This window comes from Leptinotarsa decemlineata, unplaced genomic scaffold (genome assembly GCF_025532065.1).
Source record: "Leptinotarsa decemlineata unplaced genomic scaffold, Ldec_3_MD MMD2_tig00000090_RagTag_RagTag, whole genome shotgun sequence".
Lineage (NCBI taxonomy): Eukaryota > Metazoa > Arthropoda > Insecta > Coleoptera > Chrysomelidae > Leptinotarsa > Leptinotarsa decemlineata.
The window spans coordinates 4,721,736-4,745,767 of NW_027412541.1; the positions used below are offsets into that span (position 1 = coordinate 4,721,736).

At 32.0% G+C, this 24,032-nt stretch overlaps 1 protein-coding gene across 2 annotated transcripts in view; it reads left to right on the forward strand.

Moving 5' to 3' along the window:
- Positions 1 to 22,189, forward strand: part of spoon (A-kinase anchor protein spoonbill) — an 84,298-nt gene extending 62,109 nt beyond the window's left edge. For both annotated transcript variants that reach the window (XM_023173628.2, XM_023173627.2), the window contains exons 2-6: positions 6,952 to 7,904; positions 9,325 to 9,708; positions 13,152 to 13,545; positions 13,631 to 13,767; positions 18,343 to 22,189. In XM_023173628.2, coding sequence (XP_023029396.2) covers positions 6,996 to 7,904; positions 9,325 to 9,708; positions 13,152 to 13,545; positions 13,631 to 13,767; positions 18,343 to 18,468 — 1,950 coding nt within the window. In that variant the 5' untranslated portion in view covers positions 6,952 to 6,995 and the 3' untranslated portion in view covers positions 18,469 to 22,189. The remainder of the gene's footprint in view (positions 1 to 6,951; positions 7,905 to 9,324; positions 9,709 to 13,151; positions 13,546 to 13,630; positions 13,768 to 18,342) is intronic.
- Positions 22,190 to 24,032: the final 1,843 nt, after the last annotated feature.

The following is a 24,032-nucleotide window of genomic DNA, read 5'->3' on the forward strand; positions in this document are numbered from 1 at the left end:
GTGGCTGTCTGAAAGGATTGCATTTTGCAATTACCGATATTATCATATCAGAGGATTTTTATTAATAGGTACCGACGTATTACCTTTACTCTCAGTTACCTATGTTGTAAAAAGTTGTACCGTGAGACTCCCCGGTGGCCCACGGCGCCCCAGGGTGCCGCGGCGCACACTTTGAGAAACACTGCTCTAGATCAACTGGTTGGTGAAAGGCACGTCTAGAAAAATGTTACAGTTCTGGTGTATGGGAAACGTGTATTTCATGTTTCCGTTTTTACGAAGGATATGACATGACATTTCAATGCCATAATTGTAAAATTTATTGGCATGAAAAATCATGCCTAACAAATCTCGGGCATAGTATCCGATAGCTTGGTATTTTTCAAGCTTCGCATCGGGAACACGTTTAGTCGATACAAATTTCAAAAATTTTTCACCAGAATTTCAATAGCCTTGCATTTAAGATATTCTGTTTTGTCGAAGAGCGGATTTGAATTTTTTCAAAAACTGTTTTCAAATGTTTCGGTTGTCATCAAAATGCCTGTAGTGCTTTAAGCGCATTCCTATTATTTTATTTCCGCCCACTTTCTGCGAATTTCTACATTTTATACGCAGTCTCGAGGGGAGCTTCCTCTCATCATGAAGCTGTGAGTCATTTGCGATGTGTTGCGTAATATTTTGTTGCATTTTTTTCATTTCTAATGATTCATGTTTTCTATTGGAATGAATACTGTTGTAGGATCAAACCGTAACTATTTGGGTGCATGTTAGTGGATTGCATGGAGAAATCGTGTTGTGTTCTTTATTAGATTGTGAAATCAGGTAACGCCTGCCGATATGGATTTGATTAATTGGTGAATGTGAATGTTTTCTAATGGATTTCATTCAACCTCTTACGAGAATCAAATCTAAACATCCTAACTTTTCGTTTATTCATTGGAATTCTCTCCTAACGAGTCTCCAATCCAGCCCATTTTGTCGTTAACTGAGGTTTATATCTCAAGGTTTTCAAAGATTTCACATAAGAGGTATATGTTGAATTTTTATTTTATTTCGCTAATAATGTTGATCATAACAAAAATAAGTATTAATTAGTATAGCACGTTGATCTTTCAGCATATCGCACTTGTTTGCGTATCTTTAGAAAGTTTATTTGAAAATTAAATTCCTGAAACGAAATTTAAAAAATTGAATTATGCATCATCGTATGAGTTAGGACGTGGTAAAATGCTTCATACAAGTGTATAGTTCAAGTAAACGATATATTGCAACCTACCTTCCAACAGTTCCCCTTTAAGAATATAGTTAGGGAGCTAACTAATTTGGTTATTCAATAATCATTTCTGATTATATAGGAATCACAGTGTATATATATATATATATATATATATATATATATATATATATATATATATAAAGTTGAGAATCTTAGCGACTGGAGAAATGTACAGTAGAATGGAATAACGGGGTCTCTCAGTCAAAAAATCAAAAACTCTGCTTTACTTTGCCAAGCTTTCGCTTCTAGTGGGAAGCTTCTTCAGGGCAGTAAAAATGAGTAAAAAAACAATTAATTGAACATATAAATCGACGAAAAAGTTAAACATTAATGGAGTTTTTTGGTTTGACAAATGTCATACCTTCACATAAATGTCCCACTGGAAGCGAAAGCTTGGCAAAGTAAAGCAGAGTTTTTGATTTTTTGACTGAGAGACCCCGTTATTCCATTCTATATATAAATATATATTATATATATATATATATATATATATATATTATTCCATTATATATATATATATATATATATATATATATATATATATATATATATATATATATATATATATATATATATTATTCCATTATATATATATATATATATATAATGGAATAATATATATATATATATATATATATATTGGCGTGAAGTTATCCGCAGATTTCTGGCCACACATGCTGACGTACACATGCTGACGTAGAGGAAAATAAAAATCTGTGGTTGGGATACGAAATTATTAGCACCCGTACTAATATCTGTGGCTGGAAATACCTATTCACTATAGGTTGAACGTGAAATTATTGAGACTATTTGGTGTTTAACTTTTTTATAGAATCTTTTATTTTCATGGAATTATGTTCCAGCAGCTTGACTGCATTAACCTTTCTAGATTTCATATCATTTCTAGAAACATGTGGATTCGTTTTCCGATGGCATTTTAGGTTAGCCTCCCAAATTTCTGCTACCGCAGTTGTCGGTTGATTGGTCAAACCACCAACACTGGCATAAAAACTTGGAAAGTTGACTTGGGTGTCACACCAATAGGTGGTTCCACTTATGTTTCGCTTGCGTTGACTCAGCTATTTGTATCAAGTACTTTCTTGGTTTTTTCTCATTTTGTCTTCAATCGAGGACCGCCTGCCCGGTACTGACGATGCCCAATAGGCTGAAACAGCTGTATACCGGTGGCTCTTAAATTGAAATCAATATGGGAATGATCAAAGAGTACTTATCTATTTATTTTTTAATTTTCATGGAATTATGTTCCAGCAGCTTGACTGCATTAACCTTTCTAGATTATATATATATATATATATATATATATATATATATATATATATATATATATATATATATATATATATATATATATATATATATATATATATATATATATATTCTTCTTCGGTAATATTAGATACTTCTTCTTTGCGTTGTCAAATTTGGGATCAATGTGTTTTCAAACCATTCCTCAAAAATATTACCTTCCATGTTCTTATGATAGTCAACATTGCAGCCTTCAATTTTTTTTCCAAATAATAATCTTATTCACTGGTATCTCTTTTTCGCATTGTTCACCAGCGCTATTGGAATCACTACACAGGAAAAAATCTGCGTTGTTATCACACTCGTTATTACTATTAGTACTTATCCAAGGACGCCACATTTCAAACAGATAACAAAAATTTTAAGTAATTATAACCGCACCAACATTGAATTTCAACACTCAAATCGCGATCAGTTCCTGAACTGAACATTGACAATACGATGGCTCGCATTCCATTCTCTCAACCAATCATAAAACTCGGTTAGTCAAAATTATCCAATACGAACCGCCAATTCTTCAGTCCACGTGGATTGAGGGCACCTATAGCTTTAAGTATTCACAATAAAGATTACTTCGACTATACCTGTGAAGTCATCAAAATCAAACAAACTCACGCGGTAACATTAAAATTAAAAACGAAATTTTAATAAACAGTAAATGGCATTTACAGTTCTAATAATCATCAAAAAGACTAATAAATAAATTTGACAAATAGAAATTGTTTGTTGATAACAATAAGATGCATAATTTTGAAAACCCTGCTTTTTTATAAGTTCTGCGTACAGCAACGCTCGTGAGTGGATATTTTCGACCCTCCACTGCAACCCGTGAGGGTTCATTATGGCTCACACTTACTGAGTCTCGGCGTATTGTGATCAACCTTTTAATGAAGCCAATTAGCTTATTTGGTGGATGATCTGTCGGGTCAGATGGTGAAAGTGAAACTCCGCCAAATTTTTAAAACCGGTGTGGCGGCTGGCATATAGTATGTGTTGTATTATTTTGTCTTCCTCCAAGCGAAGACATCACGCAGTAACTTCCGGCAGTAAAATATATTACTTTCGATTACGGGAAGCAAAGGAAATCACAATGATTTGTGAAAACAGCTGATAGGAATTTGTTTTTCCTTTCGACTAAGTTCCAATTTTGAGAATAGACGTTACATCTAGATAGACGAAGAACTTCCCTAATGCATTGTTGAGTTACCCCTACCAAAAATGTCTGTAATAGGTTTCAATCCCGGGATACGTGAATGGACACTCGTTATCGGGAATTTTTTTTTCATTTCATTTAAGTGAAAACGAGACTGAAAATAAATACACCAAGCAACCGTTAAATTTACTAATTCCTAGCATTAGGCTCGTATTTCATCAGCTGAAGTCAATGTCATTTGCGGTATTTTGTTTATCATAATTTGAAGCAACCAGTTTAGTTTACTAAGCGCATTACCTACGATTTGATGATTCGCCATATATTGAGCATTATGATTAACATATGTCGCATATAAACCCATAGTTACAGAAGTTGACGAATTAAAAAAATTGAATTATACTCTTTATAGTGTCCAAGATAAATTTAAATCATTTTATTCTTACTTATTCGCCTTTCACCAAACCAAACCAAACGAAACCAGTTGTCTGTGTCTTTAAGAGAGATAGGTAGGTATTCCTGTTATGAATAGAGGCCAAGCACCTTGATAAAACTTCTCTTTAAAAGATCAAATTAACAATATCAACACCCGGATACAGAGTACGTTTCACACCTCGTCACACAAGAACTGCATAGACAGGTTAATTTTTATAATTCATCGTATTTTCGAAAATAAGTTTTATTAGGTCGAGCGATACACATATTTTATGAATTATCAATAGTAATTATTGTTTTCATTTCCTAAAAATACTGATTTTAGACATGAGGTTATCTTGATATAATGTTTGCTTCAGTAGTATATCAACCAATGTGAAAACGTAAGTAAGAAAACTTGATAAAAGTGAAACAATTGCACATGAAATTTTTTCGACGTTCTGTGACATTTTCAGTATCGCTAATATCGATATTGTCAAAATTACAGAATAGCAGAATATGAACACCTAATTTGATAATGTTTATATGTATTCGATAATTTACTAGCAATTATTTTTAGTATTCTAATCACTAAACGTAAAAAAACATTAAAGATATTTCAGTACTTTTTCGTACACACTGTATAGTACAAATTAAATTAAATAATTTATTCTCCTCTTGTTTTACATTTTTGTACATATTGATTATGTTAACTAACTATGGGAGCTCGTAAAATTAATTTTAAGAAAACAAACCTTTTCCAAATACCCAAAATTGAGTGACAACTATATTTCATAAAATCTTAAGGTATGATAACAATAAATATTGAGTCAAAGGTATAATAACTCCATAAAACATCCTAAAATTGTATATATTGAGTGCCATAGGTATTTTGTAATACTGTTTCTATAACGGTGTTAAAAAGTATAATCACTTACCGTCTCATTTTAAAAATATCCACGATAGTATTGACAGCTTTAGAAAATACACAAAAAAACTTCTCGCGAGCAGACCCTATTATAGTTTGCAAGAATTTTACAATGACAACTTCCAGTGAAATTGTGAACTGTCATCTGTAATTTATTGCGGGTACTGTATAGCATACTCGATTAAATTGTTAAATTATAAGTCATAAAATTGACAAAATGTTCAAATAACATTTTATGATTGATATTTTATTTATCCATTAACAATTATTCTATTGAATAAAATGTATAATTGATAAATGTATATGTTTATATACTGCTTGTTTATATAACAATTTTATTTTTATTTCATTTATATTTTACATAATTGTGTGTATTTTGCATAAATTTTATTTCTATACGTGTATATTCTACTTTGTCAACAAAACAAGAGTTTTTTCGACAGTAAAGTATATTTTGATTGATTGATTGGTATGGAAGTTTGCTCCAAGATGATATATTCTGAATCATCAACTGTTTTGAGAAAATCGTCAGTTGGGTTACTCATTGTAGGGAATTAAAAAATCAACCCGAATATTTAAGGGATCGTGTAATATTAAATTCTTTAATTCATTGATCTTTGAATCATTGATAATTGCCTAGTAAAATGTATTATGATTTTTTTAAGAAGTGGATAGTTTTTTAAATTTCGCTGCATAATATTTCATTAGATGTCAAAAACCAATGTAATGAACCGGATTGGCTCGAAAAACTGTTAGTTTTATAACTAACAGGAACTTCCGTTGTTTACAGTGAAAAATCGGAAAATTGTTTCCGCGAAATGTCGCCTTGTCGATTATACTCACATTATGCAAATCTACCATTATCAGTCCAAGTTTTAACCAACCATGACATTCATGAATTCGCCAATTCAAGAAAAATGAGTGTTGTTATTAAAATGGTACCAGTCAATTAAATTTTCACGCATCAAGGCCATTAGGTATTTTTTTATAACCGTTTTAGCATTGCGCCGTTCTTTGATTTACATGTGAATATCCAAATGAAATAACGTAGTGTAAGCAAAAGCAAAAATAGTCATGGTCAATCTTGGTATAGCTGAACGTTGAACGTGACACTACCAAGCAGAGCACATGAACATGTCAAGTGGGATCTTTCCGAAACGTTGTGATAATGTCAAAGGCGAACGGATGTATAGCCGGGCTGACTACTAGATGAAATCAGAGCCCAAAGAAAAAGCATTCGTGATCCAACACCAGACAGCAGTGTTTCGACCGACCATAGGGTTCAATAATTGGCAAAACTCAGAATTACTAGGGTTATTTTGGGAGGCGATAGATATTCGTGAACTCAAAGACAATTTCAATCGAAATGGCGAGAGAATTAACATAATTAAAATCTGGCTACCTAGTCTAAATTGCACACAAATCAACCGATAGGAATGAAAACCATGGCCACCATAAACTGAATAAAACTGGGTGTATATTTCTTATGTTATTATTAAAGTTTCAAAAATGAATTTTTGTTTTGAAAGTAAAAGCGATGTTTCGACTTGCACGTGTCCCAAGAAGTGTAACTGGATTTTTCTCTGGTACTAATTACTAATTATGGTACTATTCTATGTTCTACTAGGATCATATATACGGAACAAAATTATGTAGTAAGCTTACACTAACTTGGAAGAATTTTTTAGTTTGGGTGTTGAATAATTGGCTTCTCTAGATTCTAATGCGCCACAGTGTAGGTTGTGGCCTTTTTTGTCATCTGTTATGTATATCTCAAAATAGCCACTCAGTAAATCAGTTTATTTGTATCACTCAGAGTGACACTGTCTAAAGTGACTTAAGTCAGTTATCTTGTTGCAGGATTTTGTATTTCATCAAAGAGTTAATCGTGGATCGATCAAGTTATGGCCCCATTCCATTCGCGTCAGTCATTGCTAACGTGGGGTCTGCCAACTGTAGCCGTTCTACTCAGCTATTTATGGTACAAAAGGAAGAGAATTGGAGCTCGAAGTGACCCCGGTGACACCAGATTTCTAGAGGAGAAAAAGCCGGCAGATATCGGTAGCGAATCCAAGAACGAGCAGTTGGAATCTGCTGATAGGGCTGCACCCGAATTGAGTACCCCGAACAAAACAATTTCAAGGTCACTTTCTGGCGTCGAATCGCCACCTATTGATATCGTCTTTCCCGTCGAACTGCGAGCCAATAAATCTACATCCGTGGTTATTTCGGACGAGGATTTGGATTTGGAAATTGAAAAAATCAAGTCGATGAGAAACGGTTCCCTTTACGGATCAAAAATGGATAATTCTTCGTCCGTGAGATCGAAATCTAACACACCTCTACCAATAAAGGAAAACAAACCGGTGAAACAAAGGAAAGGCTCAAAGAAGAAAAATCCTCCACAGGTTCAGAAAGAAATAGAAATAGTTGAAGACAAACTAATTGCCCTGACTGTCGCTGATAACAAGAATTCGCCAAAAGAGAGAGACAGTCAAAACCTTGATCTAGATATTGCGGGACATGTCCAGTTGCAAAGACAAAATAGTGAAAGGGATTCTGCTAACCACAGTCCTTCACAAAGTCAAAACCTTGATCTAGATGTTGCAGGACATGTCGAGTTGCAAAGACAAAATAGTGGAAGGGATTCTGCTAACCACAGTCCTTCACAAAGTCAAAACCTTGATCTAGATGTTGCAGGACATGTCGAGTTGCAAAGACAAAATAGTGGAAGGGATTCTGCTAACCACAGTCCTTCTGATGTTATGTTGAACAGTCCTTCGATGAGTAGTATATCAGATAACCACAGCGAGGTGAGCAGAAAGTTTTGTTCACTAATTATTATCTTTTGAATATGCGTCTCAGTTTGAACATCTTTTCTACGTTCCCTATATATTATTATAGTTTTTTTCCATTTGACTATGAAAAGATCGGATGTAGTAATATCGAACCAGCTTCTGGTGTAGACAGCTGCTTAAGAACTTTTCTATTAAAAAGCAATAATCATCCTTTCAAAACATTTTCCACCCTAGTTGAAAATGGTATGTTTTTAGGAGAAATTAATTTTTTGAGAAAAGGCTTTATGGCTTTCACTTCATCTTTATACAATTATTGGTTTTCTATCATGTAATTATAACATATTTTTTCAAACTATCCAAAGTAGGTACTGTTAATAAGGAGATGAAAAATATGTTCGAAAATGATTCGTATAAATTATGTACTGACGCTACTTTCATTACTTTCTAGGACAACCATTTACATTTTCCTAATTTTTGGTCTCATTGGTAATTATGCATTTTCAGTACAGTACAAAACTTAAAATTCTAAGTTGAAATTTCTACTTTACAAAATTTATTTTTACAAATTCCTTCAAACCAATCCACGAACTTCGAATTTCGATTAGACACAAACAAACTAAAGATCAAGAAAACCGTCAGACAGGAACCCGTAAATAAAAATGAATATCAGTTCCATATGGAGTTTTATAACATCATGGATATGGTTACTGAAGTAATGTGAATGGTACTAAGTGAATGATTTGGCCCCAGACACAGATTTGGTTGTGGACTTATTTCTTGCTTGGTTTCAAATTGAAGATTATTCACAAATTTCATTATTTTCATTGGAACTCGGCTTTTGAATAAAACCAGATAAGAAAAACATTGTAATTCAATCCCAAATAATTATTGTTGAATCGTTTAATTTAAAGAATTAATCTTTGGAAATTTCATAATAATAATAATAGATTTTATTGCCTAAAACTACATCATATTACAATCAGATACAGAGAATACAAAGTTATAGAGTATGAAAGCAAAAAGCAGAGTTTCGTCTCTGCGGTAAGGTGAGTTTTAAGTCAACACTCAACCTGGTTATTTTTAAAAATTTATTCTTCTCAATAAAATTAATTTCAATACAAAAATTTTATTACTTTCAATGAAATTAATTATTTTCTTTTTGTTTTTACTATTTCCAATAAAACAGTTCTCATTAAGTTTATCAGTATACAATAGAAATTTACTACTGAAATTGTTGACAATTAATATTGATCACCACAAACCTCATTAAATTCAGTTATTGTGAAATGAGGAACAAATATAATTTGAAAATTTTTCATGCATTGGTTCAAATTTTTTCCCAGTTGAATAATTAGCCATTTTATTGGAAACTGATAACCAATAATGTCAGCTATTTATTAGTGAGTTATCAATAATTTTTGTTATTTCCATACAGGGTTCAAGCGATAGTGGTAAAGGAGGTAGTGACGTAACGACTCCTCCACTATGTAGTGCTCCAGGAGTAGATGTTTCCAGTGATGTATTCACTCAACACACTTTCGAAGTTCGTCAGAATTTAGTTGGGAAGTTGATAGGAAAAAAGGGTTCTTTTGTGCAGAGTATTAGAAGCAAAACGAATGCATCAGTCGTTGTTATAGAACATCATACAGATAGCCATTTGAAACTTTGTGTAGTACGAGGCACTCAAACTGAAATTGATGCTGCTCTGAAAATGGTGAGAAATAAATTTCCAGCTAAGAGGTTCCCGGAATTGACTTTAGATGACGTGATGTTACCCCCTCCTACAGATTTTATCCCTCTCAACAATGATAAATTATTTGTAAGTATGTTTTATATTCAGTTGAGTTTTGCTTGTTACGCTGTAGTAGTAATTGCTGTCATGGCATCTTCAAGAGGAAGTTAAATCTTGCTCTTGATGATGATCACTTGGTGATCGAAACACTTGCTGAGGTGTTAAAATAACAGTTTGGTGCTGGGATAAAACTCCAGTAATATTCGAGGTTATAGAGGTTAATCATTTAATATGTTGTTCATGATTTTCACAAACTATCAATTTGTGTAGAAGTAGTAGAAATTGTAGGTTCTTATTTTGTTTACATTTGTTTTTTTTTTAATAAGTTCCGGAGTGAAACTGAACAGCACAAGTATTTTTCTGTCTGCAAACAACTGAATCGATTAAATAGAAGGAGAAATAGGAAAAAGCCGTGAAGGCGTCTGTAACTGTGAAAATAATTTGATTGTATTTTATTCAGATTAAAAACCCGATAAAATTTAAACTAATAGAACGGGTTAGTATTTAGCTCAATTTTAGATATACTTTCCTAAGTCACTGTCAGCTATGGGTCCCATTTAGCCAACAGTTTTCTTTGCTTGGTACAAAGTGATAGGGTAAATCGTAGATAAGTTTGATGTAAAAATTAAATGTAAACTTGGTAGCGTTTTTACCCGTTAAAACAGTAAGTACAACTTACACAAGACATTTTTGTGTGGCCTTTTTTTTCCATTTGTTTGTATTTAAACTAATTTTTATACATGAACTAAAATATGGGTAAGGTTGGTTGACACTATAATGAAGGATTTTCACTTCTTCACGCATATTGCCAAAGAGATATTTTTTCCCCAAAATAACTTGGGAAAACGGAACAACTAGAGTTTTTGCCAACTACAGCACAAATTTCAAAGTTATTGTTAACATTAGTATTAAAATAAAATATATTATGTCTTTGCAATTTCACCAAAAGTTGACTTTCGAGAATCACAAAATTCCAAAGATTGACACTCTTCTACACCAATAGTTGACAAAACAATTATTTTGATAACATGCTACAATAATTTCAATTTAAACCTACATTCCCATTAATATTCAATCATGGTCAATCTGTACAGGATGAATCAGGACTCAGAAATACTATAAAAAAAATATTTAACTTTCGTTACCTTTTTTTAACCAAGTGTTGACACTTTTGGAACCAGTGCTTGACAATATTTGACAAATTTGTCGGTAGCTTTTTTCTTGTTAGAATAACTTCTATGTAGAATAAAAAACAAATAAATGATAAAAAAACTTATATTGGCTTTCACAGTTTGAACAAAAGTAAACTAAACAATTCCATTCTTCATCTAAAATATGATATGCTCATGTCATCCATCGACATTAAATTTTTTGTTAAATTCATGTCTGAGCCTATCACCAGAAATAGTTATTTTTGGAAAGTCTAGCTTTTCTAAAATTTGGTTTAAATTGATCACACTAGCATCTGTGTCATCAAGTTTGAAAGTTTTCTCATCCTCACATTTTTTCATCCCTATAACTTCAGTCTCATTTTCAGATAAAATATCTTGAATAACACAGACATGAATGTGTCTACGCTTTATACCAGGAAATTCAACTAATGTATAATCATTTTCTTTGTAATTATATCTCAAATCATTTTTAGATTCCTAATCTGTCATCATCATCGTCGTCATCAGTGTTACCGGAATTTTTTCATTCCTCTGATGCTTCAGTATCAGATAATGAACTCTTTCTGTTTGGAATTTTCTTTGGTTTATTCTTTTTTTTTCAATTGTAATCTATGTTGAAGTTTTTTTTTTCTTTCTTCAGCTCTCTGCTTTTTTTATTTCTTCATCCTTTTTATCTTCTTTCTTTTGGTAATATTCTTGCCATTGTTTTGATGTCACAACCGAAAATTTTTTTTTCTCTGATTGCTCTCTTTCACTTTGGTTAAATTGGATCTGGCCACATTAATACCCTTTTGAATGGGGGAAGGAATGGTCTTATTATTGATCTTAAGAGGGGAAGAATTACAAGCAGGTTTAATAATAATATCACTAATTACCTTGAGTGGAGTATTATGTGATGTGGATGAGATAAAGGTCAATGAATCAGTATGTGCGCCATTTTCTGAATTATTTTCGTTATTTTCCACATTCTCTTTTGAAGCTTTTTCGATAACATTTGACTTATTACCATCTTCTTTAGTATTTCTACTTTGGTTGTAAAATTTTTCTGACGATTCACCAAATTCTTACCCTTTGAGTCTTTTGATATTGATTTCTAGTTTTTTATTGATAGGAAGGACTTAACTCCCATGCCACATGGGAGAAGAGTTATCCTAGCCACTATATGTTTTTTAGCTGATGTTGCTACCGGAACTCCTCGATCACAGTCTTCTAAAGCAGCCCTCATATCATCGCGGGAGTATTTCAGCAATTGACGTTTTTTTGTAGCCATAACAGAAGCACTTGATGCAACAATGGATCGAAACCTAAAAAGAACCAAAGGTTGACATGAATATGCTCCAAAAGTTGACACACATGTCATCTATTGGTTCTAGATCAGTTAGAGTGATAAAACAAAGCCAAATAAATGGAAAAAATTAATGCATAAAAGGAAGTTAAAATATTAAAAGATTTATTTTCCCGCTAATAACCCAAAGGTTGACACCGATGCCAATCTTTGGGTATAACGTATATTTTTGAACCAATAGTTGACACCCTTATTAAAATTCTTAACCATTGAAGATTTTTGAGCATTACAATTCAATTATAATCTTTAGGCAATTATATTTTCCATAATTGAAAGTATGGTTCAAAAGAGTAAAGCTCACCTTAAATATTTCGGAATAATTGCACCGCACTCTTTAACTGATGTCTTTAAAAACACAAGAAATTTCACAAGAGTTTTACGTGTGGAACTCAAATGGCTACCATATTAACAAAATCAGTTCTTTTCTACTGTACCTCCGATACACAATCCTAGATGGAACCACGAGTAATTTCCTCTTTAAAAAGGTGGGGCAGTTATATCAGTTGCCTTATTCCATAGGATTTTCGACGGAAGTGTCAATCTTTGGTGCAGTGTCAAAAATTGGGTGTTTTACCTTAGTTTTTATAAGATGGAAATTTGAAGTATCCTTATTTGAATTCGTTCTTGAACATGAAATTTATATATTCAGGCCTATAGCTTCAAGAACTCAAATCAAGCTCCCATATTAAAATTTCAATTTGAGCAGAGTTAAATTTAAAAGTGTTGTTTAAATCCTGTATGCTCAAAAAATATTGGAGTGAAATAATTGGTTGGTGACAAAGCAAATTTGTCATTATTCATTAGAAAATAATGCATGAATGGTAGGTGTTTTCTAGTAGTTACAGCAATTACTACACAGCTTAGATAAAAATATGCACCGTAAACAATGTAATAAAAAACTGTTCAACAAAAAATTATTTAGGAATATGTAATTTAACCAAAACTCTTTTTAGGTGAATCTAGTGGAGGGCATCCCCAATGACAATATCTTGAGCTGTCTAGTTACTCCAAATCACTTATTTTTGCAACATCCAATACATCCTTCATACCCGAGCCTCCAATGGTTGACCAACCATATGAATGCCTTTTACTCGGAACCAAATTCACCAGTGTTACAGACCCCCATACAAGAGAATTCACTGTGTGTTGCGTATTCAGTTGATACCTGGTGTAGGGCTGTAGTATTATCTACAGATGTAGATAGTGATACTTCCTATGTAAAAATTTTGGACTATGGAGGATATGCATATGTTGATAACTCAAATTTGAGACAGATGAGATTTGATTTCATGTTGTTGCCGTTTCAAGCGTCTGAATGCATCTTGGCTAATATCAGATCAATAAATGGTGAGTTATAAGAAATGTATTTGATTGTGAACAATCGTTTTTTCCATAACAATAAAAGAGACTTTTAAATATTTCGAATTTTCAGAGGATGGATCATGGCCTAAGGAGGCATACGATTTAGTAGCAGATGCTGCAAGATCCTCAATGATGTCTACATATGTTATTGGTTACACAGAAGATAATGTACCATTGGTATATATTCACGTATTGTTTGGATCACAGGTAAGTTTATTACTTTCTTAGTCGTAAAATACTCCTTCAAGGGGTCGTTTATTTTTATGAGTTCAGTTCTATCATAGTAAACATTGAAATTATCACATAATCAATAGATATGTTGAAAACATTTTTCTTACTGAACCTGAATACTTTAGTAACCTTTCTGTCTATGGAAACGATCTCATGAATTAACATTATTTTTTTATATATTTATATTCAAAATCTCAAAATGAATATCAGTTGGTAAACATGAAAGGATTCGTGATATCAGCCAGTGGAGTAGTTGTTTTGTGATAGGCGTCAGTCCATTCAACCTACTGTGTAGATATATCCAAGACGGGCTTGAACATTTAAAGTTCATTTCTTTAGATTTGTTTACTGCCAGTCTTCAAGCATAGCCCACTGATTAATAAGATTTCATTCAACGCACTGAACATTCTATTATTACTAATGTTATATCCTTTTGGAAATTTGTAAGCAGCAAAAGGAAAAATAACACTATACTAATACAATGATTTTTGGTAATCGTACTGCTACCAATGGGATCGATATTGCCAACCTTTTTGCTAATAAATTTTCTTCCGTATTTACATCCTTATGATACCAATATTACATCCATGGTTAATGTGTGCAATTATCACATTGAAATCTCTAAAATTTTACGAAAAACTGTCCGAACTTAATATCAACAAAGGCCACGGTCCTGATAGAATTCCTCCAACTTAAATCATTTAGCTTTATTTTAGCTCGACCACTTTTCTGTATATTCAATAATTCCCTATCATCTGGCAAATTCCCGGACTATTGGAAAACCTCATATGTTACCCCAATATATATAAGTCAGGCCGAAAATCCTACGTGTATAATTATTCTATTCTTAGCCCAATCCCTAAAGTTTTTGAGATCATCATTTTTGATTACCTCACTTATGACTGCTCCCCAATTATAGGGATCCAACAATTCGGATTTACATCCAAAATGTCAGCTGAACTGGGTCTGATTACCTACTTTGATTTTCTGTTTGATGCTCTGTCTAAGGGTTTGCACTGATTTCTCCAAAGCTTTTGACAAAGTTAATCATGAGCTATTGATTCATAAAGTCTGTATATGGTGTTGATAGCTCAAGAGCTATCTTACGGAAAGAACACAAATTGTTATAGGTAATCATTACTATTCTCATACCATCGCAGTTACGGTGTTCCACAAGGTTCACATTTGGGACCAACGTTTTTTTAACCTTTTCATTAACGATTACATTGTGTCTACAAAATGATATAGATTGCCTATCTAACTGGTTTTTGCAAAATGGTATGTGTTTGAATGCATCCAAATGCCAAATTATTCGCTTTCATTGAACACATCACCCAATCACTTTTGAATATAGTATGAATAATCGGACCTTTCATTCTGCTATTGAAACCAAAGATCTAGGTGTGATCCTAGACTTAGCTATAAATCACACATTTCCGCTGTAATTCAAATATCTATGAAGATGCTTGGCTTTATAAAGAGAAACACTCGTGATTTCACCAACATCATTGCTATTAAATCTCTTTATTTTTTCCTTGTTAGATCTCATCTCGATTAATGTTTCATAGTTTGGTCCCCTCATTACATTATACAAAAAGTGAAACTTGAGCCATTCAGGACAATTTCCTGCGAAATATTGCCTTCAAGATGCGTGTATACTATGACTATATTGCATTGGAATGCATTTTAAACATACCTTCTCTTGAGGCTCGCAGAAAACATAGAGATTTGATAATTCTATTCAAAATTATCAACGAACTGAGTATCAGCCCCGATCTTCTCTACAAAATATCTTTACATGTCGCCAGTCGTTCAACTATACAGGTGCAAACGTTTTACGTTCTTTTCACAGATTCAATTATTCATAAAACAGCTTTATTCCCAGAACTCTTCGATTGGGTAACTCTTTAAATAACCTTCAAATAAATCTTTAATATATCAGTTTCCCGCTTTAAAAACCATATTCTTCACCTAGTAATCTAATACTCTCTGCTTGTGTTGTTGTATTGTCTGGTGTTAACTTGCCTGTAAGAATTATATTACTGAGGATACACTACAAAAACACACTTTGTTTTGAAAATGGTGTAATAGACGAAACTAGTCACAATAAAGAAATAGCGTGGAAAATAGACAAACGTGTGTTTTTGTAGTGTATCCTCAGTGAACATGAATTTCCACAAAATAAACAAGTTGTCAGTCAAAGAAGAGAATTATATTAGTTCATATTGTTATACATTTTAATTTTTCCTTAAAAAATCTACTTGTTATCTTCGTGATTGTATTGTTCTGATTTACTTTAATCCACTGTATTGCATCGAGTACTGCATAGCACTGTACTACTTATATTTGAATTGGGCTTGCCCGTGTATATATAAATTTAAAAAAAAGGGTGAGATGTTCTAAACTGAAAAACAAATTAAATTCCTGTTGGGTTGATGAAAGAATGGGTATATGTTATCAATTCATGCATCCAAAATTAAGTCCACAAACTAGCAAAAAGTAATAAAAACGAAACGAATTTGAAAATGTCCTTGTAGGACAAAACTACAGTAACGCTGGTTACTGGTATCTAAACAGGAAATTTTATTTCTCATTTTTCATGATTCTTTAGCACTTTATCAATTATTCTTTAAAGGAAATTCTATATTGTATTTCTCAATTGCGATATGTGACAATTTAAATTTTCTAGCATGTGGAACGTTAGACACAGCCATTCCAAATTTGAGGTTAAAAATTGTAAGGACGATATAAAATTTACTTTCTGTGAAATATGAAGTGCCCACAGTTTATTTGTTGTGAAAACAACTATTTATTTTGATACTTTTCAATACACAACATGTAATCATAGAAATGGTCAACAACTCAACGTGTGTTCAGCTGACTCTCTTTGATGTACCAAGTGCAGGCTATCATCTAAACAAGATCTCTCTGTGATTGAATGCAAACATTAACTATTTTGTCTTTCTTTTGCACAGGAGAGAATGATACTAAACAAAAGTATATATTTTATTGTGTATTATGTAAAAGTGCTTTCTTTAATCCTCCTATAACTCGGTTTGTAATATATTTCAATACAGGAACTTAACTCTTTTCAATGAATTATTCACTATGCCTATTTTGCCTTTTCAAATAATACATAAGTACATACTTCCTATTGTCGAATGTTGCTAGGATTTACATGGAGATTTTTTTCATTATCTTCAATTGTTGCATTTTGTTATCAGTAAACCTAATAATATTTCGAAAAACATTTACTCGGAGCAGCTATTTATGTATCATTCTGAAGATGCCAACGACTCATGTTGGTGAAATGAAAAATCTCGCTGAAAATAACCTCGATGACCAGTGTTGAAAAACGTCAAATACAAGACAAGGAACTGTTCAACTTTCACTATATTCGCTAGAAAATGTTCAACTTTCACTGTATTCGCTAGAAAATTTTAATTACATCATTGGTTCAGTTCATACAATTGAACTTTCTCCATTTTATAGCATATTATTCATTTGTTTGAAGGTGGTTGACAATGTTTCATTTGTGCATTTCATTAGTTCGGACTTCCATTGTCTAATATATGATTTGAAATATCTGGAATAAATTGAAATGAAAAAGAATAGCTGAAAATAACAATTATATTAAGCAAAAAAAAACCCTGAAGTTGACAGTTTTCCGCTTTATTATGGGTTTCCATATGTTGCGTATCTCTAAGTTAGCTTGGCTAAATGTGTTGTTGGACAACATATATGTGGCTTCTTTGAATTTTCTCCTAAACCAGTATTCCTCTCTATATATGATCTCAGCTGGGGACCACTTGATGTTATGTTGATGGGTCCAATCATGCTTTGCTAATTTCTCCTCGTATGTATGCTTCTTGTGCTCGGCAATGCAGACTTTCAATGGCATCTTAGTTTCACAGATGTAGGATTTGCCGCACTCACAAGGCATCAGGTAAATGCAATTCTTATAATCGTAATCTGCGTTTGGTGGACTGGTATTCGTGAGGGTACTGCGGATGGTATTTCCGATTCTGATGTAGGGAAGTGCACTGGTTGTGACGGCTTCTCTGATCCTTGGTTCCTTCTCGAGACTTTCCTTCATATTACAGAGCAGAGTCTTGATGATTTCTTTTTTTGTAGACTGACGGATTTTGTAGTTTTGAAAATACAGACTATTTTTCAGTTCCTGATCATCTCCTAGTTTACTGTCTTTGCTAGCGGTTTATAATATATTAATAGACTTGTAGGAAACTAAGGAGGTTTCCAATTAAAATTTTTAAAATATTATTATACAAAACCAAGTTGAAAGTACTATTCAGCCTATCTACCATTCCAATAATAAGTTTTAAAATTTTCAAAAATTTACATAGATAATGTAAACTTTTTACTTGAATTTCGATTAAATCCAATTGAATTTTACGCACTGTAAGCTAGTAAATATGTAGTCTTTACAAAAAGAATCTGCTTACAGTCTTTCAGTTGTTTGCTTTTGCAAATATTTCATAACCGCATATTAGATATTGCTGTATCTTATCAATATTTTCTTTTTTTTTTCAGCCAATACTATTGAATAAGCACTTGGTTGAATGTGGATTTGCAGAATGGGTTCCTTTATTAAATACAGTTTCCGAACCTGTAATAGACGATAGTGAAGAAGGAGCGGTTGGAGGCTCCCTACAGTAGCATTCTCTCAACACTCAGAGGGTATGTTTTAGTCACTTGATTATTTGTGGTCAAGCATTTGTTATTCTTGTGAAATATATTGATGCAGTTAGTGTTTTGATGTAGCATTTAAGTGTTTGTTTTACACATGCATACAGTTTTTCAAAAATTCTTATATTCATATCGTTAGCCCAATGATTTTTATATTTTATATTTATCATTAAGATTAGTTCATGACTGACAAAATATAAAATATTGGATGTTTATATGGAATGTGTCTGTCTTTATTATTGTTAATATGATTAGGTTTAGTTTGTTTTGCTATTTATTTCTTTCTGATCTACATTTTTTGTATTATCATGTGAATCACTGCTATAAAAATTTTTTTTTGCGAAATTATGGAGGGCCCATCAAAGTCATTTGTGTAAAAGTTTTTTTTTCATTAGAAATACTGTTGGGAGAGTTGTAAATATATTTTTATTTATTGACCATAGTTGTAAGACCTCTTTGTACATATTCATTGTTCGTTTTTCAAGAACATAATGGTGGTTTTTAAAATTTTCAGTTTTCTTATTGATGCTAAGAAGGGTGTTTGCCTTGTTTATTGTACGAATAATGAGATGAGTTCTTTCAGAACTGGATCTTTCATTCAATTTTGTTTTCAAATATTATTATATTTTGCATCAAATAATTGTACAGATGTAAATAGAGTTTTAACAGAAATTGTCATGTGATGATTTCTGTTTTTTCATTCATTATTTTTTTGAACAACACATTTTGGCTTTATTACTGAGCAAATTCAGTATGACGATAGGGGCTATAATTTCACTGAAGGAATACAGTATAATGCCAATATTTGTTTTGGGTTTGGCTTACCTTCAAGTTGTTTTTACATATTATCTATATCCACTCTTATGAAAATACTATATATTGTAATATAGTTATCATTAGATATACTTTTTCATATCGGAGGTGAATATTTTATATTTTTTAATAATGCATCCACAGAAAAGAAACTTCTATTGCATTTGAAACCAAGTCTTATAGGATCGAGTGACAGTTTGTAATCGTGTTTATCTACCAAAAATATAAAGTAAAAGTGGCAAGGGCTTCAACATTTGCAGAAATTAGGGAATTTACAATCTGACCTTTTAATTGGGTATTCATTTGATTGTTTTGACTTGATGAATGAGTATAGGCAATATTGTTTTCTTTTCCAAAAACTTGTTCGTAGGTTATCATCTAAGCTTTCACATCAGACAAGTGATTTTGTGATAATTGTGGATTTCATTTTATAAAGTTAATAGTTGAAATTCAAGATGTTTTCATTGGTCAATAACAGTTAAGAACTCAGATAAATCCGAAATGATAACAGTATTGCTAATCTTTTCAAAACCTGCCATTTCAACATAGTACTTTATATTTTATGCATTGCCAGATGGTAAAATGTTATATTACTGTGCCTATTTTTCCAATATGTCGTGCACTAATTTTTTCAATTGACACGTTATTAAGAAAAAGTGACTATGAATATGATCACATGATCAAGCTGCTATTGAATTTCAAATTTTTTTTTCAAGTTATTCTCAGTAGTAAAGTTAAGAAGTTTTTCAAATTGAAATTACCATATAGATTATTGAACCTAACAATATTTTTTTGACATATATGTGTGTAGATTTATTCTAATTGAAGGGTGGAAAAACGATGAGGTTGTCATAAAAACCCATTCTTAGATTCCATGTCTACAGATTTCATTCTGTACGCAGGGCAAAACAGAACTGGAGTGAACTTGAAATGCTGAATGACGGAATAGAGGAGGTGGAACCTCAAGGACCTGCAGGAGTGTCATAGTCCTTCAGCTGTACAACATTTTTCTATTGTAATTTGTGATGGAACCTGTTTGTTTCATTTTTCCAATGAATTGATGGATGCAGCCGTTACTATGTGTTAGGAGATCATCATGAAAAATGAAAATTATAACTTTCTATGTTTTTATACCACTTTGTATTTGTAACTAACGGTACTGCAGTTTCATCCTACAAGAACATTTTCAAATGAATACAATAAAGTATTTTAAGTTTATTGTATTCCTTTGAAAATATCTTTGTAGGAAGAAACTGCAATAATGTTAGTTACAAAGACAAAGTGGTATAAACACATAAAAAACTTTAATTCTTATTCTTCATTAGGTTTTTCCCTAAGATATTGGACGTGTTATCATTGAATTTGGATAAAATATGATATCTCATCGTTTTTCCACTGTTTCCTTTCAATAATGTTTTGCTATTTTTTGAGGTTTTTAACATTCTATAATCAAAAAGTAGTCCAAAAAAATCTATGCAACAGTAAAAAATATTGTAATCAAATCAAAAATAAGTCAAATTACCGAGTTATTTTGTTTGATATTCTTTTTTAAAGGAAACTTTTCTTATTAGTGAAGCAATTACTTACTTTTACCATAAAGAAATGTTAAATTCCAAGATTTGAAAATATCAGAATTTCAATCTGTTTGAAAGTTAATATAATATAATGTTAATAAAGTTAATGTAATGATTATAGGATACCTTTTATCTAATTCCTAGTGTGATTTTTATTTGTTACAACTAGATTCCCTGTATTAAACCATTTTTAAATAAACTGGTCCTATATTCATTATGAATTTCTACAAGATAAATAAGTCATCAATCCAGCAAGGTAATCTATTGATAACTGTTATTCAAAAAGGAACAGTATAGCAAAACATGTGCCACTTACAAGTGGAAATCTCACATTAAAGTGTGTTTTTTGAAAACGTTATGTGACTTTTTTGAATATGTTAGAAGATTGTTTCTAATCATTGAGATTTCTTTACTAGAAATGCATTCTGTAAACATAATATGACCGATCCATCCATAATTAATGGCATCTGTGGCCCAGGGATGTAATTAGTTGGTATTCATTAAAGTCATTTAATCACTTTCACAATGTTGATCTGTACATACTTTTTATGTACTTAATGAGCTTGATTTTTTTTGCTCACTTTGTATGAAATTATTGTTTTCGGTCTGGTTTAAAAACCCCCGATAGAAAATCAAATGGTTTTGAACGATTCAAAATGTCCACATCTAGCTTTTTTACAGAGAGGTCTGTGCATTAAGGCATACGCTACAGGATAGTATAAGTTAATACCGAAGTGAAATACAGTGCAAAGGGTAATATATAATATTTTGCAAAAAACTGGTTTACTGGGAATATTTCGTTAATTTTCATTACAGTTCTGATAAAAGTATTCTCTAGAGAAATAGTACCATTTTTCAAATTCATCCTGTACATTTACTTGCATATAATAATATAAATGGGTTTCAGCTTGAAGTACAATTTTGTAATGATTGATTTGGACCTTATTTTTGTCAAAGTTGATAATATTGCTGGACTCGAGTTTCATGACAATTCAATTGGTATCAATATTATTTTTGGAGGCAGGTGTATGAAAATTTTGAAGATAAAAAATTTCATTCTACTATTCTTTTGCTAATTTTTTAGCAGAAATATTGCAACTGCCATTGACTTTGTTTACTATTGAGCCCATAGAAGTATTTCTGTGAATTTTTGTTTGCTATTGAAATGGACTAGGATGTAAACTTATTTATTAGGTATGTCGCTTATTTGTTGAGTAAACTATTTGTAGGATTTGAATGAAAATAAGCTAGTTTTTTTGTACATAGGAGTAACTTGTAATATATTAATCTTTCTGGAGTCAAAATTTGTTTTTTTTTTGCTTCATAGCAAACCCTTTTTATTAAATTTATATTCTTTAAAACTTTGTTGCTGAACAGAAGGAATAATCCAATCAGTAGACGCTACTGCTAAACCATACCAGTGAAAAATATTTACATGATCATATTGAAATTGTGATTCTCGGATGTGTCAATTAAAAGGAAATTAGTCGCCATAAAGAGATTACAGGACAGTGTGACTAACAATATTATGCTGGAAAACGCACGTTGAAAGGTAAAATCTTATTAATTCTCGCAAGTTTCAACTTATGACAGCTGTAGTTCGTAAGGGGGTGAGAGCTGGTTAACGGAAAAATATTTATCTTCGTCAGAAATACAAGTTGTTACTAAAATTGAGGTAGCAAATGTGATATTGAGCATAAAATCGAATGTTGCAGGTTCAGATGAGATTAGTAACATTGAAAAATTATGCTGTCCGTATATTCTAACCTATTTGACACTGATGTATCTTATTTTCCAGATAATTGGCGGCAAGCTATAATTTCCCGATTTATGCTCAGTAAGTTGCTTGTCTTATCAAAAGTCTTGAAGCGATTAATTCTGATCAAACTGTAAAATTTCTTGAAGTGGTTTCGATGGCAGAAGATATATATATATATATATAAATATTTTTTTTTCTTTGGTTTCGTGGGTTCAGCAGTCAAATAATGTGAAAAAACTTTCTACAATTATTTTATACAGTGTATATTTATACAGTATATTTTTTTTATATTTACTGTAAGTATCAATATTAACCTTTTTCTGTTAAAATTAAACCAAATTGTATTTTAGATAGCCCTGAAGAAGCTTGGCAAATATTGTAAATAAAAAATGTTTTTTCGAAAGTTTTTTCACATTATTTGACTGCTGAACCCACGAAACCAAAGAAAAAACATAACTACTCACAGTCGCTTCCCAAATTTCTGCTACCGCAGTTGTCGGTTGATTGGTCAAACCACCAACACTGACATAAAAACTTGACAAGTTGACTTGGGTGTCACACCAATAGGTGGTTCCACTTATGTTTCGTTTGCGTTTACGCAGCTATTTTTATCAAGTACTTTCTTGGTTTTTCTCATTTTGTCTTCAATCGAGGACTGGTACTGACGATGCCCAATAGGCTGAAACAGCTGTCTACTGGTGGCTCTTAAATTGAAATCAATATGGGAATGATCAAAAAGTTCTATCTATTTATTTTTTGATTTTCATGGAATTATTTTCCAACAGCTTGACTGGAACTCATTGAGACACAATGAGTTCCAGTAGACCAAGAGCCAGTGACCAACTGTAGGTGGAGGTGGTCATTTCAAAAATCAAAAGTTTCTCACAGTAAATCCTCTATATCCACTGAAAATTACATGCCACTTCTGGCAGCCCTCTGCCAGAAGTGGCTTGTAAGGAGGGTAAGAAATAAGATTTATTTTAGTTCAAAGTATATCAGTCATAAAATTTGGCAGTATTTTGTCTTCATGGAATTCAAAGCATTTACATCCCTTCTAATTGTAGAGAGAACGCTAGTTCTTTATAAAAAATTCCTTTTTGTCATTTCAACAGAAAAAATAAAATAAATTAACAATTGAAAATGTACAATGCCAGAACGAAATTCCATCACCAACATCTGCTAGAGCGAAAAACATGTCCGTGCAGGTGCAAGTAAGACAGGATTATGGAAACCTGTGGGTTAGAGCGAAAACACATATGTCCTCCTCCTTTTATTTTAGAACGGGTCAACTCAAAAAATTTAAATTTGTGATAATGGAATTAGTGCACGAATACTTTATTTTGAAATGGAACTTTCAAGATGGCGACTGGGCGCCAAGTGGGAAAAAC